Source organism: Diuraphis noxia, unplaced genomic scaffold (genome assembly GCF_037042655.1).
Source record: "Diuraphis noxia isolate RWA-SAM2 unplaced genomic scaffold, SU_Dnox_SAM2 contig0002, whole genome shotgun sequence".
Lineage (NCBI taxonomy): Eukaryota > Metazoa > Arthropoda > Insecta > Hemiptera > Aphididae > Diuraphis > Diuraphis noxia.
The window spans coordinates 76,573,514-76,586,911 of NW_028301712.1; the positions used below are offsets into that span (position 1 = coordinate 76,573,514).

At 26.2% G+C, this 13,398-nt stretch overlaps 2 protein-coding genes across 4 annotated transcripts in view; one reads left to right on the forward strand and one right to left on the reverse strand.

Annotated features, from left to right (window-relative positions):
* The window catches only part of PCB (Pyruvate carboxylase), a 32,278-nt gene extending 23,937 nt beyond the window's left edge, over positions 1-8,341 (forward strand). For 2 of the 3 annotated variants that reach the window (XM_015524629.2, XM_015524630.2), the window contains exons 10-19: positions 1,505-1,552; positions 1,870-2,017; positions 2,077-2,310; positions 2,374-2,614; positions 2,935-3,184; positions 3,264-3,508; positions 3,585-3,764; positions 7,045-7,290; positions 7,373-7,516; positions 7,580-8,341. In XM_015524629.2, the coding sequence (XP_015380115.1) occupies positions 1,505-1,552; positions 1,870-2,017; positions 2,077-2,310; positions 2,374-2,614; positions 2,935-3,184; positions 3,264-3,508; positions 3,585-3,764; positions 7,045-7,290; positions 7,373-7,516; positions 7,580-7,831 (1,988 nt within the window). In that variant the 3' untranslated portion in view covers positions 7,832-8,341. The remainder of the gene's footprint in view (positions 1-1,504; positions 1,553-1,869; positions 2,018-2,076; positions 2,311-2,373; positions 2,615-2,934; positions 3,185-3,263; positions 3,509-3,584; positions 3,765-7,044; positions 7,291-7,372; positions 7,517-7,579) is intronic. The other variant, XM_015524631.2, reaches the window with a different exon arrangement.
* A 2,521-nt stretch (positions 8,342-10,862) lies between these two features.
* Positions 10,863-13,229, reverse strand: Grx5 (Glutaredoxin 5). Its single transcript, XM_015524605.2, has 2 exons — positions 12,617-13,229; positions 10,863-11,095 (listed from the first exon to the last, which is right to left on the reverse strand). The coding sequence occupies exons 1-2, from the start codon at positions 12,888-12,890 to the stop codon at positions 10,944-10,946; spliced, it is 426 nt and encodes a 141-aa protein (XP_015380091.1). The 5' UTR covers positions 12,891-13,229; the 3' UTR covers positions 10,863-10,943.
* Positions 13,230-13,398: the final 169 nt, after the last annotated feature.

The window sequence follows — 13,398 nt, forward strand, 5'->3', positions numbered from 1 at the left end:
ATAAGTAAGTTTGATATAAAAATAATGAAAAACAAAGATTAGTGTGAGATGAAGATTATTATTTCCATCTATTAATTTAAAAAAAACTAATCAAATTTTGTCGATTCTACAGAACGTTATCATTATTTTTGAAAACATATAATTTTTAATTTTGGTATTTTTTACCACTAAAAAAATGCTATAGTCTCTTAAACTGAACTTAAAAATATTAAAAGTAGATGCCTTATTAATTAATTAATGAGCTTTTTGTGAATGTATATATTTTTTCTTAAAAAATAATTGTTATTGTGGAACCATTTGAACATATTTATCATTGTATTTTAAGAATATTAATTTATATAAATACAAATGTTTTTTATTAAAAAGATGTCAGCGCACTATTTGTTTTCTCTCTCTGACTCACGCGTAACAAAACGCATTTACGCAGAATCATTTTTTCTATGTCTTGTAAGTAATTTTAGAGTTAAACCTCCCATTACATATTTACATAAGAAATAGAGAATAATATTTTTGAGGGAATGACGTATTGATTTGTCTGATTATTGTCTCTAAATAATTTAAACATAGTTTAAATGTACAGTATTTTTTTGTTTATTTTGAAAGTCAAATACAAAATCCAATATCAATAAAATATAAAATCGATATGTCATTCCCTCAAAAATATTATTCTCTATCTGTTTTGAAATGAGAGATTTTACTCTAAAATTACTTAAAGACATAGAAAAAATGATTCTGTGTAAATGCGTTTTGTCTATGTTATGAGTGAGCCAGAAAGAGAAAACAAATAGTGGGCTGAAATCCTCTTAAACTGATAATCCAATAAAACATTGTTCGGTTTGTTATTTATATTCCCTTCATTCTCAGTATTATATAAGTAAAAACATTCATTTTATAAGTAATATAAAATTAATTTTAGATTTTATATACCTAACTTAAATGAAATATAAATGTTTCAACTCTGAACTAGTTAAAATATTATATTCCAATTTTTCTAAGGGCCCGCTGGTTTTTTAAATTCCTAAGATTCTACAGAATAGGATCATTATTCTCTTAGAGCATATTTTTATGAACAAAATTACATTGACGTCTTAAAGGGCCTCTACACCAGCCCGTTTTTTATTGAAAATAACACATTCTAATCTTAACCATACTCTAGAATGTGTCATCTAACTTAAGTTTTGAAAATGGATATAGATTTGATGCATTGGTCGGAGTATAATGCAGAATGTTAATTGTCCTACACTCAAGGGGGCCAAATACATTTTGTTTATTGTATACATTATATACAGTAATAGGTTTAGCCTGTACAAGCATAAAATTTAACCCTTTATATAAACATATATACAGATTATTTACTTATTAGTTATTAGTATAAATTTATAACTTATAATAATTAACTATATTTTGTGTGAATCATTTTTTTAACAAGTGTATTTGTGTTATAATTGTATGCACCTGTTTTACTCATTGTTTTCATATCATTTTGCATATTATGCTTGTCTAGATTACGTTGCACGTATATTAGGCAAAAATGGTCCAGAAAATAATTCAGGTAATTGATGTTTTATAAAATAAACTATTTTAACACTTAATACTAATAATTAATATTTTAATTTAATGTTATTGTATATTAATAATGTTTAGCATATTTGACATTAACACTAGGTAGCCTATAGATATCAATATCAACAAATACTAACAATTCATAGGTATTAGGTACTTACATAATGTATATACATTTACTTTCAGTTTATATTTTTAAACCATATATTTACTAAATGTTTTTACAATAGTTAATAATATAAGTGCTAACATCTTTGAAATATGGCACACAAATTAATATTATAATTTCTTTAAAATACATTTTAGGCTTAAATCCACCTAAAGGATTTAAACAAATTCTCACTAAAGACGGACCAGAAGCTTTTGCAAAGGCAGTTCGAGATCATAAAGGACTTTTGTTAATGGACACAACAATGAGAGATGCACATCAATCTCTTTTGGCCACTAGAGTCAGGTAAAGCAGATTTTACTTTTATTTAACATATATTTTAATTTTAATAAATGCACATTTAGATCCCATGATATTCTGCGGATTGCTCCATGGGTATCACAAAGTTTCCCAGGGTTATATTCATTGGAAAACTGGGGTGGAGCTACATTCGATGTTGCACTTCGATTTTTACACGAATGTCCATGGGAAAGATTAGCAGACATGAGATCAGCTATACCTAACATACCATTCCAGATGTTATTACGTGGGGCAAATGCAGTTGGTTACACCAACTACCCTGATAATGTTGTCTTTAAGTATGAACTTTTTTTTTTATTGTCCATAGCACTCGATTTAATTAAAACATTTTTTGTTCCTAGATTCTGTGATCTAGCTGTACAAGCTGGTATGGATGTGTTCCGTGTATTTGACTCGCTAAATTACTTACCAAATATCGTTCTTGGTATGGAAGCAGCTGCTAAAGCAGGAGGTGTTGTTGAAGCAGCTATTGCATATTCTGGAGATGTATCTGATCCTAGTAAAACAAAATACACTTTGGACTACTATGTAAATTTTGCCGATGAGTTAGTTAAAGCTGGTACTCATGTATTGTGTATAAAGGTATGTTACTATTATTTATTATAGGCATTAGACACAAATTCAATTTAAGTTTTCAAAAACTCAAATATTTTGTTAAACTTTTAATTATTTAACCATAACAAATTTTAAAATAGAATGCTTATTTAAAATATTATTTACAATTAACGAAAAAATAAAAAATTTAAATTAACCTACCATCATAATTTCACTTAATTATATTCAAACTTAAACATTTTTTTTTTATTTCCTAAAGCTCAAGAGGTTATGCACTCTGTCACAGAGGTTCAACATTATTAAATTAATTGTTTTTATATACTTAAATTTTATATTTTAACAATCAGGATATGGCAGGACTTTTGAAACCTCGCGCTGCTACTATGCTCATTGGTGCTATTCGTGCTAAATATCCCAATTTACCTATTCATGTCCATACTCATGACACCAGTGGTGCTGGAGTTGCTTCTATGTTAGCTGCAGCTGAAGCTGGTGCTGATGTAGTTGATGTTGCTGTCGATTCAATGTCTGGTATGACTTCACAACCTAGCATGGGTGCTATTATTGCTTCATTGCAGGATACTGAATTAGATACAGGTAATAATAATTATAGAATATATATATTATATATTCTAAATAAATTAATACGAGTACTTAAAAATATTTCTTGATTCAGGCTTAAAGTTAAAAGAGGTCTCTGAATATAGTGCTTACTGGGAGCAAGCTAGAACTCTGTATGCACCATTTGAATGTACAACAACAATGAAATCAGGAAATGCTGATGTTTATTTAAATGAAATTCCTGGAGGTCAATATACCAATCTCCAATTCCAGGCTTACTCCCTAGGATTAGGTGACTTCTTTGAAGATGTGAAAAAAGCTTATAGAGAAGCTAATATTTTACTTGGTGATATTATTAAGGTGGAGTATAAGAAAATATTATTATTTTAAAAAATAAGTAATAAAAAATTTAATTTCCAAAATAATAAATGTTTAGGTAACACCGTCTTCCAAAGTTGTTGGAGATTTTGCTCAATTTATGGTACAAAACAAATTAACTGCTAAAGATGTATTAGAAAAGGCTGAAGAACTGAGTTTCCCTAAATCAGTCATTGAATTCTTACAAGGTGGTATTGGTGAACCATACCAAGGATTCCCTGAACCATTAAGATCAAAAGTAAATGATAAATTAATAATTATATTTGATGCTATTATAATTTTATTGCTGAACTTAAAAAAGCCACCCATAGAATTTATAAATGTTAAATAACCTCAAATAAAAAAATAATATTTTTTTCTTATAAAATACATATCAACCCACATAGCAAAACAATATTTTAATAATTTTGTAGTACCTTACATTTAATCATTTAGTAAAAATATTATCAATTCACTTCAATAATATTATGACTTCATAAATTGGCCAAAAAAAAATATTTCTAAAAAATTGTTTAACAACATTTTCAACATATTTCATCATAATATTTATATATTATTATTAATTAGGCATTTTTTTTTAAATATTTTAAAATATTAAAGTTATAATATAATATTAAGATGTTGATGATAACTTTTGTAATAATCATTCACATCATAAATAATTAGGTATCGTGATTTGAATGACATAAATATTTTTTTGTATTATATGGCCACCAACATAATATTTTCCTTAAATGTTTTTTAAACATTAATTGTATTCTGACTGAGTATATATTAATAATAAGAATCCAATTAGATTTACAATGTTTATTATTATTTTTTCTATTTTTTTGTGAACACATTAATTAGAATAAAATATAGGGGCGTTATTTGGGGGGCGGCAGGGTGTGCGGTTGAACCCCTTACTTTTAGAATGTTACAATTGGCCTGCGCCTTGCTGAAGCCTAAAATAATGCACGAGCCACGAATCCACAATTATTTATATGATTAAAATCAAATTGTAATAACCGGTCTATAATGTATGGGAATAATTGAATGCAGGATAATATACATATACGTATGTATATCTATTTTAATATGGCCTGGTGAAATTTCAAAATGGCCTGCTTGAAACTTTGCACACCCGAAAAAAAACCTGAAATTACGCCCCTGACAGTTAACATTAATTAAGAGGACGCTACACCCGCATGTGTTGTCTCCGTCTTAAAGTGCGTAACATTGCAAAAACTGTTTCGCGCGGGAAAGAACCAAGAAAGCTACAGTTATAACTAAGAAACGGAATTTTCACCACATAAAAAGGAGAATTTTGTCTGTGCAATATCGTTTTTATTTTTTCGATAACAGAACTACAAAAAAAGTTATTCATGCTTAAAAAACATAAAATTAATGTATTATAAAACAATAAGAATTTTTTTTTGTATAAGTGATATCGAAAAAATAAAAACTATATTGCACAGACGAAATTCTCCTTTCTATGTGGTGAAAATTTCGTTTCTTAATTATAACTGTAGCTTTCTCGGTTCTTTCCCGCGCGAAACAGTTTTTGCAATGTTACGCCCTTGTAAGACGGAGTACACATACGGGTGTAGCGTCCTCGCTCTTAATGTATTTTCTTTGAACAAGTTAAACTCAAATGCCATAAAACCAGAAAACTAATTTACCGTAGAAAAAACAAGTAATATTAACTTCTTAAAATTCCTAAACTAGATAAATAACACTGTTATCTAGAATTTATATATTATTTTGATGAATAATATAGTTTAATTTAATTGAAAAAACAAAGTTATTGTTTAAAATATTTTTTATTATTTATTTGAACAGCATTACTGTTGTATAGATTGTATACAGTGTTGGGTAAATTACTTTTAAAAAGTAATAAAGTTACTTTATTCGTTACTCTAATAAAATTGTAATGAAATTACTTTACTTTTCAAATTGAAAAGTAACTCGTTACTTTCTCGTTACGAAAAAAAAATATTTTCAAATATATTTTAACAATATTATCATTGTCCGTGGCAATAATGTTACTAGAAATACATTACCTATAGTAAATAGATATAATTTGAAAAATAAATCAATATACTATAATCAATATAATACAATATTATTATTTTATATTTATTTATGTTTTAAATTAACTTTACACAATAGTGTATCTTCAAAATTTTTGTCAATCATACCCGACCTTTTTTTAGAACAAATGTCCCCTGAAACACTAAATAATCGCTCTACAGAAGCACTGGATGGTAAAGCTGTGTTGTATTTAATAAAAGTATTCTTTACTAATATCATTGAATTCAAAATTGTGAGATCAGCTGTATAAGGAGCTTTAATAAATATACATAGTATATTACTATACTAGATTGGTAAACATAATAATGTCCGTATTATAGACATATTTTTTTTTTTCAATTCGCAAAAGGTAGGTACTTAATAATTCGAAACTGTAACACGTTATTCAATAGAAATTACATATCAAAAGTAATTTTCATTACTTGGAAATAATTCTAATGAAATTACGTAACACATTACAAGCAAAGTAACGCTGTTACAGTAATGTGTTACTTTTGTTACGTTACTATCCAACACTGATTGTATATACTATTTTAATTGAATAAATAAAAAAAAAAAAAATGAAAACTAGTTCTTTCTAAGCAGAACTATTTTAAAGACTTTTAAAGTTTAAAATGCCTGAATAGCTAAAAAACAATAATATTAATAATAACCTTTAATATCACATGATATGAAATATTTATATATATATTACTGATTAGTTATTAATGAATATTTAATGTATTATATTATTGGTTTTTTCTGTAAGTTGTCAAACAAATATTTCAATATATTGTTTTATTTGCATATTTTAAATTACTGTAAATTTATATCTAAGATCTACACTACTTGACAATGAAATGACTAAATCAATTATTATTGGATCACTCTTGTTAAATAAATTATAAAATAGTAACAGTTCAAATAATTTGTTACTAAACGTTATAAGACGACATTATTGTTCTGCTGGTTTTTTTCTTTAGATAATAACATTTACTATTTTTTTTCATTAACTCTCAATGTTTAATATTATCATTAATATTTTATTATTTTTCTATAATATATACCAATTACAAAATATTATAGAATTTATTGCTATAAATCCAAGATTTATCATTAAAAACCATAAAGGTACTTGATGAATGATCATTACCTACATCCCTATCAATTCAACTTGACTTATACTTTCTATACTAAGAAAAAGTCACTTTCCACTTTCATTAATAGGTTTTCATTAAATCATTATTGATTATTTCTTATTGCTCAACTCCTATTTACTTTTCTGTAATTATATTATAATATCATTTTGGTTTCTAGCTTTTTCATGTAAAATAAAAAATAGGCACATTACTTTTGAGTTTTGATTATTATACTTTTGAAACTTAAATTATATCTTTAATTTTTATTTCTCTAAAAAAAAATAAGTGTATGATTTAAAATCTTTAAGACTTATTATATTGCTACAGGTTTTGAAAGACATGCCACGTATTGAAGGTCGACCTGGATGCACTTTACCTCCTTTAGATTTTAACAAAGTTAAATCTGATTTACAAGAAAAATACCAAAAAGTTAGTGATTATGATGTTATGAGTTCTGCTCTTTATCCTACAGTCACAGATGAGTTCCTGACATTCAAGGAAAAATATGGACCCGTGGATAAACTTGATACTAGAATATTTTTGACCGGACCTAAAGTTGGAGAGAACTTTGAAGTTAGTATTTTTAAATAATTACTGAACTAATTTAATTCATGAATTTGTATTAACTTTATTCTAATGAGTAACAATTGTTTAGGTGACAATTGAAAAAGGTAAAACATTAGCCTTTAAAACACTTGCGATTTCTGAAGAGTTAACTGCCAATGGTGAGATTGAAGTATTCTTTGAAATGAATGGTCAACTACGGTCTGTGTTCATACGAGACAATGAAGCTTCTAAAGTATTTAATTTAATGAAATTAACTGTCTAAAATATTACTATAATAAAATGGTTGTTTTTGTAGGAGATGCATATACATCCAAAAGCTTCCAAATCTGATAAGGGACAGGTTGGGGCCCCAATGCCTGGATCGGTAATGGATGTGCGTGTGAAAGTAGGCGATAAGGTTGAAAAAGGTGCTCCATTAGTTGTTCTATCTGCAATGAAAATGGAAATGGTGGTGCAATCACCTATAGCTGGAACTGTTAAACAAATTGATATAAGTGTTGGAATGAAATTGGAAGGAGATGATTTATTGCTATCCATCGAACCTTAATTTTGTTTAAAAAATGAATTTATTTAGGATTGTGTACCTTTGTTTTTTGTCTCCGCCAAAAAAAAAAATAATAACAAATATTGTTTTGAGATTAATCAACTAGTCAGCACTTGTTAAAAATATATATACAAACAAATTGGTGGTGATAATCCATTTGAACAAAAAAAAATGTATACTGATGTAAACATTTCTTTCATGATTTTTATGTTTGTAATGTTATAATTGTCAGAATATTTTTGTTAATATTAATTTTTAGTTATTATTTTATGAATTATTTATAAAAATCAAAAACTATTTTTAAGTGTTATAATTTTTAAAATCTTATTTTTTACGATCAAAATATTTTATATCTAAATTCAACTTATAAAAATCTCAGGTCACCATTATAAAACATTTCAAAATTTGAACTGTTTGAAATATTGATAACATTATTTTATTATTATAAATTAAAAACCCATTTATGACTAAAATTTGAATTAAAATAACTATTATAAATATTAAATAAGTTTATTTATATATATATTTTTTTAGATAAGTATTAAATAGAATATAGTTTTATAAACAATCTTATTAAATTCCAATTTATTTTAGTTTGAAGAATGTCCTTTGATTAAACAATTACTAATTTTAGAGGTGCTAAAGTAAGTCAAAGTCTTCTTCTTCGTGGTTTTCGGTTTTCAAGACAATACTGTCTATCAAATTTGTCTCTAGTTTTCACTTTCTAATGATAATTCCTTCAAAACCTCTCCTGCCTTTACTTTCTCCACGTCTTCTTTTACCTTATCCACCAATTTCAATCTTGGACATCCCAGTGGTCTTTTTCTTTTTGGAGCCTTTTTTAACACTGTTCTCAGCAGCAATCCTTCTTTACACCAAACATTTCCTGGTCAAGTCGAAGTTACGTGACAAAATACTAAAGAATGAAGATTAATGATTACCAACTGTCATCATATAACTTTCATACTTTTACTAACCTATTATACAATTGTTTAAAATGTATAGTTAGCAATTGAGTTATCTAAACACCCATTAAAATACATAAGTATGACAACTCATAAAGAATAGTATGAGACATGAACTATTTAAACCACTAGTCTAACATTTCAACAACAGCTATGTATTAAATAGAATATTAAAAACATGAACAATATTGTTATATTTCTGGTAGATACCTAGTAATCTGTCATTAATGAAAATGAATTTTGGTATTTCGCTGAAAATAAAAATAATTGATTTCTTAGACACAAAATAAATATTGCACAAGATTGAATTAGTAAATTACAATATGTAAGAGTGAAATAATAAACAATTCTGGAAAAAATATTTTTTTCTCAATTTGACTGCTGTAAAATGTATTATTTTCATTACTCAGACATAAAATGCATAAAAGTTAACCATAAATTGTTTAAATTATATAGTAAAACTTAAACTTTTTTGATATGGTAAGCTCTATTACTTTTTGAAGAAATTAATATAAAACCTGTTAAATTACCCAACTGTATACTACATTTCTACAATTCAAGTTTACCTTGTTGTTGAGTAAGTCACTATATTAAATATGTTAAATTTGAACTCAATGATTAATAATAATTATGAATTCTGAGCCGAGACACAAAATTATCCTCTTTACCTAACTGCATAATAAAATGCATTTGTATAAATATTTTTGTTTAGTTCAATTTTCTATATGCAGCACCTAAGTTAAATTGAACTTATTTAAATATAACATGTAGTCTATAGAACAATGTGGATAAGTTTTTAATACAAATAGCTTAAAATAAGTTAAAATATATTGAAAATTTTATTGTGAATAGAAAATAATATTAATATAGACGATGATGAAAAGTTTCAAATCACAACCTGCAGTAATATTTTTTGAGTTCAAACAAAATAACTAAAAAAATTAAAATTTTTTTTGGATATATACAATTTCATCAAGACTTGAAGTTTCTAAAAAAACATCAGGTAAGTAGTTAATGCTTTGCTGTACATTATTTGTTAAAGGAGTAACTGCAATGGATACGTCAAATTTGAATTCATTGATTTAAAATTATTGTAAACAAAAAAGGTTCTGAGTGAAGACAGTTTGTCAGCCTATAATATTATATGGTATATTTGATGATATTATTGTGATTATTTTATTTATTTTACATTAGTCGTTAGTACTATGATAGGTAAAATGCATTTTTGCAAAAAAAATTACATTTAAAAAGGTCATTGTGTATTAGGCCGGGATTACACGAGTATTGTACTGGCGTACGTTATGATGGACATTACAACTTCGTTGTTGAATTATATGGTTAAACTTCACAATGGTCACACACTTGATGTCTGTCAGATTTACAGTCTGGTCGACATCAACACCATCTGATACGTAAAATAATATACTCTAAAAATTTCATTTACCCACGAATAATATTTTTAAATCACAAAACAATAATTTAAATCATTATTTTTAGTGTTAACATGTAGTTTTGTCCAAACATGAATTTTAAATATTTGTTTAAAATGACTTCTTTTGTAATAAGTAATTTTGTTTTTCAAAAATATAAGTTATGATAAAAGAATCACTTGGTGATAAAAAACCTTTAAGTAAACTACACTTTTGAAAGTACTTAAAATTTTTAATTGTGACCTATCATAATTCATAAGTACCAACTAGATCTAATTTTGTATCAAAGTCCACTTTCAAGTTGAAAATGTAAGCATTATTTTGACTACTTATTATATAATATTTTTAATATACAGAATCTAAAACAAAAAATGTCCAAAATACTTAATATTTATAAATAGCAAGAATATGGTAAAATATAAAAAAATCTACATGTTCAGAAAATGCTTATATAGGTACCTAATACCTAAGTATTTGATAAACATTTTAAGTTTCGTGGTTATTTGTTTGTGAATCATAACAAAAAATAAGAATTTATTTTATCAACAACTTATTTGTATACAGTTATTTAATGCACAATATTTTATTAACACCATGTAAAATATATTGATACATTCAGTCTAAATAAAACACATAATAGTTTATAACAATACATTTTAATCTTTTATTGTTCATTCAAACTACATTATTTTTAAATTATTTAATAACAATTTTACAAATCTACGCAACAGGCTTTTCTTGAGCGTTCTTTTCTAGTATTTTATCTAATTCACCTGACCTATGCAATTGCAACAAAATATCACAACCACCAATGAATTCTCCATCTACGAAAACTTGGGGAATTGTTGGCCAGTTAGAGAATTCTTTTATTCCTAAAAAAAAACACAAAAGAATTAACGATGATTCAACACAATTAAATACAGTTCAGATGTTATTGTATTCTCAGTTTATTCAAATTTTTAATTTAACAGTTATAATAAATTATGTGAATATATTTTTACATAAAAGCACCTATTATCGACTTCAAAAGGATTTGAGTTTTAAGGTTCTCAATCCATCACGCAAAGAGTCTCTACTCTCTAGTGAGTAATGGGTGACTTCTTAATCATACCATGTGTCTTTTTTTTTCTGTCTCTTATCACTTATACTCATTATGCTAAGAAGTATAGATCGTATAATTATTATAAAAAAAAAAAAAAACGTTCTCAATCGGTTACCTATTACAATTTGGGCATTATTACCCTTCTATTTAGCAGTTTTATTTTAACATTCCATTTGAGCTCTGTAGAATCATACAAATAGCATCAAATTGAAAGTTCTGCCACTGGACAGCTTCCCTCCTCATAATATATTACCATCTAAATAATAAGTAAAAAAAATTATATTGGCGTATGTTACAAAAAAGTGGACAACTGAGTATCACTCTGCTGCATAGTAGATTATAGGTCACGATAATGCAATGACAGGTATTATTGTATACAAAAAATTATTCTGAACAGAGATGATTTATCAGTCTAGGATATATTATATTACCTATATTTAAATTATAATATATTTTTTTTTGATACAAGTAATTAATTTTTAAGTAAATATTTGAAATTTAAATGCTTATAAACAAAAATTGTGACTTACGATTGTTTTTTTTTACAATGATAAGTACAACTTATAATAAACCTTGAATTAAATTTTAAAAATTTTTTGGATAACCAAATTTTTATTTCTAAAAAATCAACTTGGAAAAATCGAAAATTTAAATTATCTATAAATAACTTAAAAAAGTCAAAATATTTTGAAAATTTAATCGTAAATAGATAACACTAAAATAAACATTTGATGAAAATTTCAAGTGTTTCAATTGATTCATTTTTGTGGTGCGTATAACTGATTATGCGTAAAATTTCCAGTATTTTCATTATTTTTTAGGGTTTTTACTAACGCTTTTGATAACTACTGGAGTTTTTACTTTTGAAGATGAATTTCCCTTTTCAAAGAGGGCTGAAGTTAAAAACGAAAGCATCATTTCAACTCCAAAACGTGATGACCGATATAAAGAAAAAAGAAACATACATCCTTGTAAAATTCAATACATTCCTCACTACATTCAGAATCTATGTAAAACAAAAAGTACTTAATACCTATGTACCTAAAAATGATTTAAACTATAAATATAATAAATCATTTCATATATTACAAAACACAAAAGGAAACAAGATTGAAAAACCAAAGTAAAATAAAAAAAAAAATTGAAGTGAATCAGACCATTACTCAGGACTAGTTTAAGGATATTATAGTCACCAATGGTGAATAGATTTTGCAAAAAATAATGAGGTAGTAAAATGGAATCTTACTTTGTTACTTAGGTTAATTCAAAATTAATTACCAAAAATATTTACCATTTCTAAGATTTTCATCAATAAGTACATCATGAGCTTCAAATTTGGCTTTGTGAATATTTAAAATATCAACAACAGCGTTGCTAAAACCGCATCTGGGAGCTTGTGGATTTCCTTTCATGAAGACGACGATTTTGTTACCTTTCACTAATTTTCCTATATGAGATTGGATTGGATCATCAGATTTAGTACATAAAAATTGTTTATAAGCATTAAGTGATCCAATTCTTGTCGTTTTATTGATGCTTAACATTTGACGCAATAGTGACGCCATATTTTAAAGCTTTTAAGTTAAAACCTAGGTAGTATTATTATTTTAAACAAAAAAGTAATATTTGATTACTAGGTTTATGTTAAAAATGTATAGGTAGTAAAGTACAGAAATTTTTTAAAATTTAGAATTAAATACACAAAATTACGAGACAAAAGACATTTGCAAAAATCAAAGTTCACACTTTTGCAATCAAAAGGATTTCCAGATCTCCAAAGTCAATTTAAATATTAAAACGCCAAATCCCGATTCGGCCGATTCCCAAAAATTGATAATTTCAGTAATTCACGAATGGACGAATGGATCTTGAATCTTCACAGGAGAGAACTCCGGATCCATGACATCATTAGTTAGTGTTATCAATATTGTCCTTATCAAATGTTATAGTGATTAAATGCACGGCGAATGACGCCGGGGACAAAATAAATGTACGATTTACCTAATGTCTCTTTGCCACAATTTCTAAAATTCTAAATAATATACTATTACAAATAGTATTTCAAATTTAAAT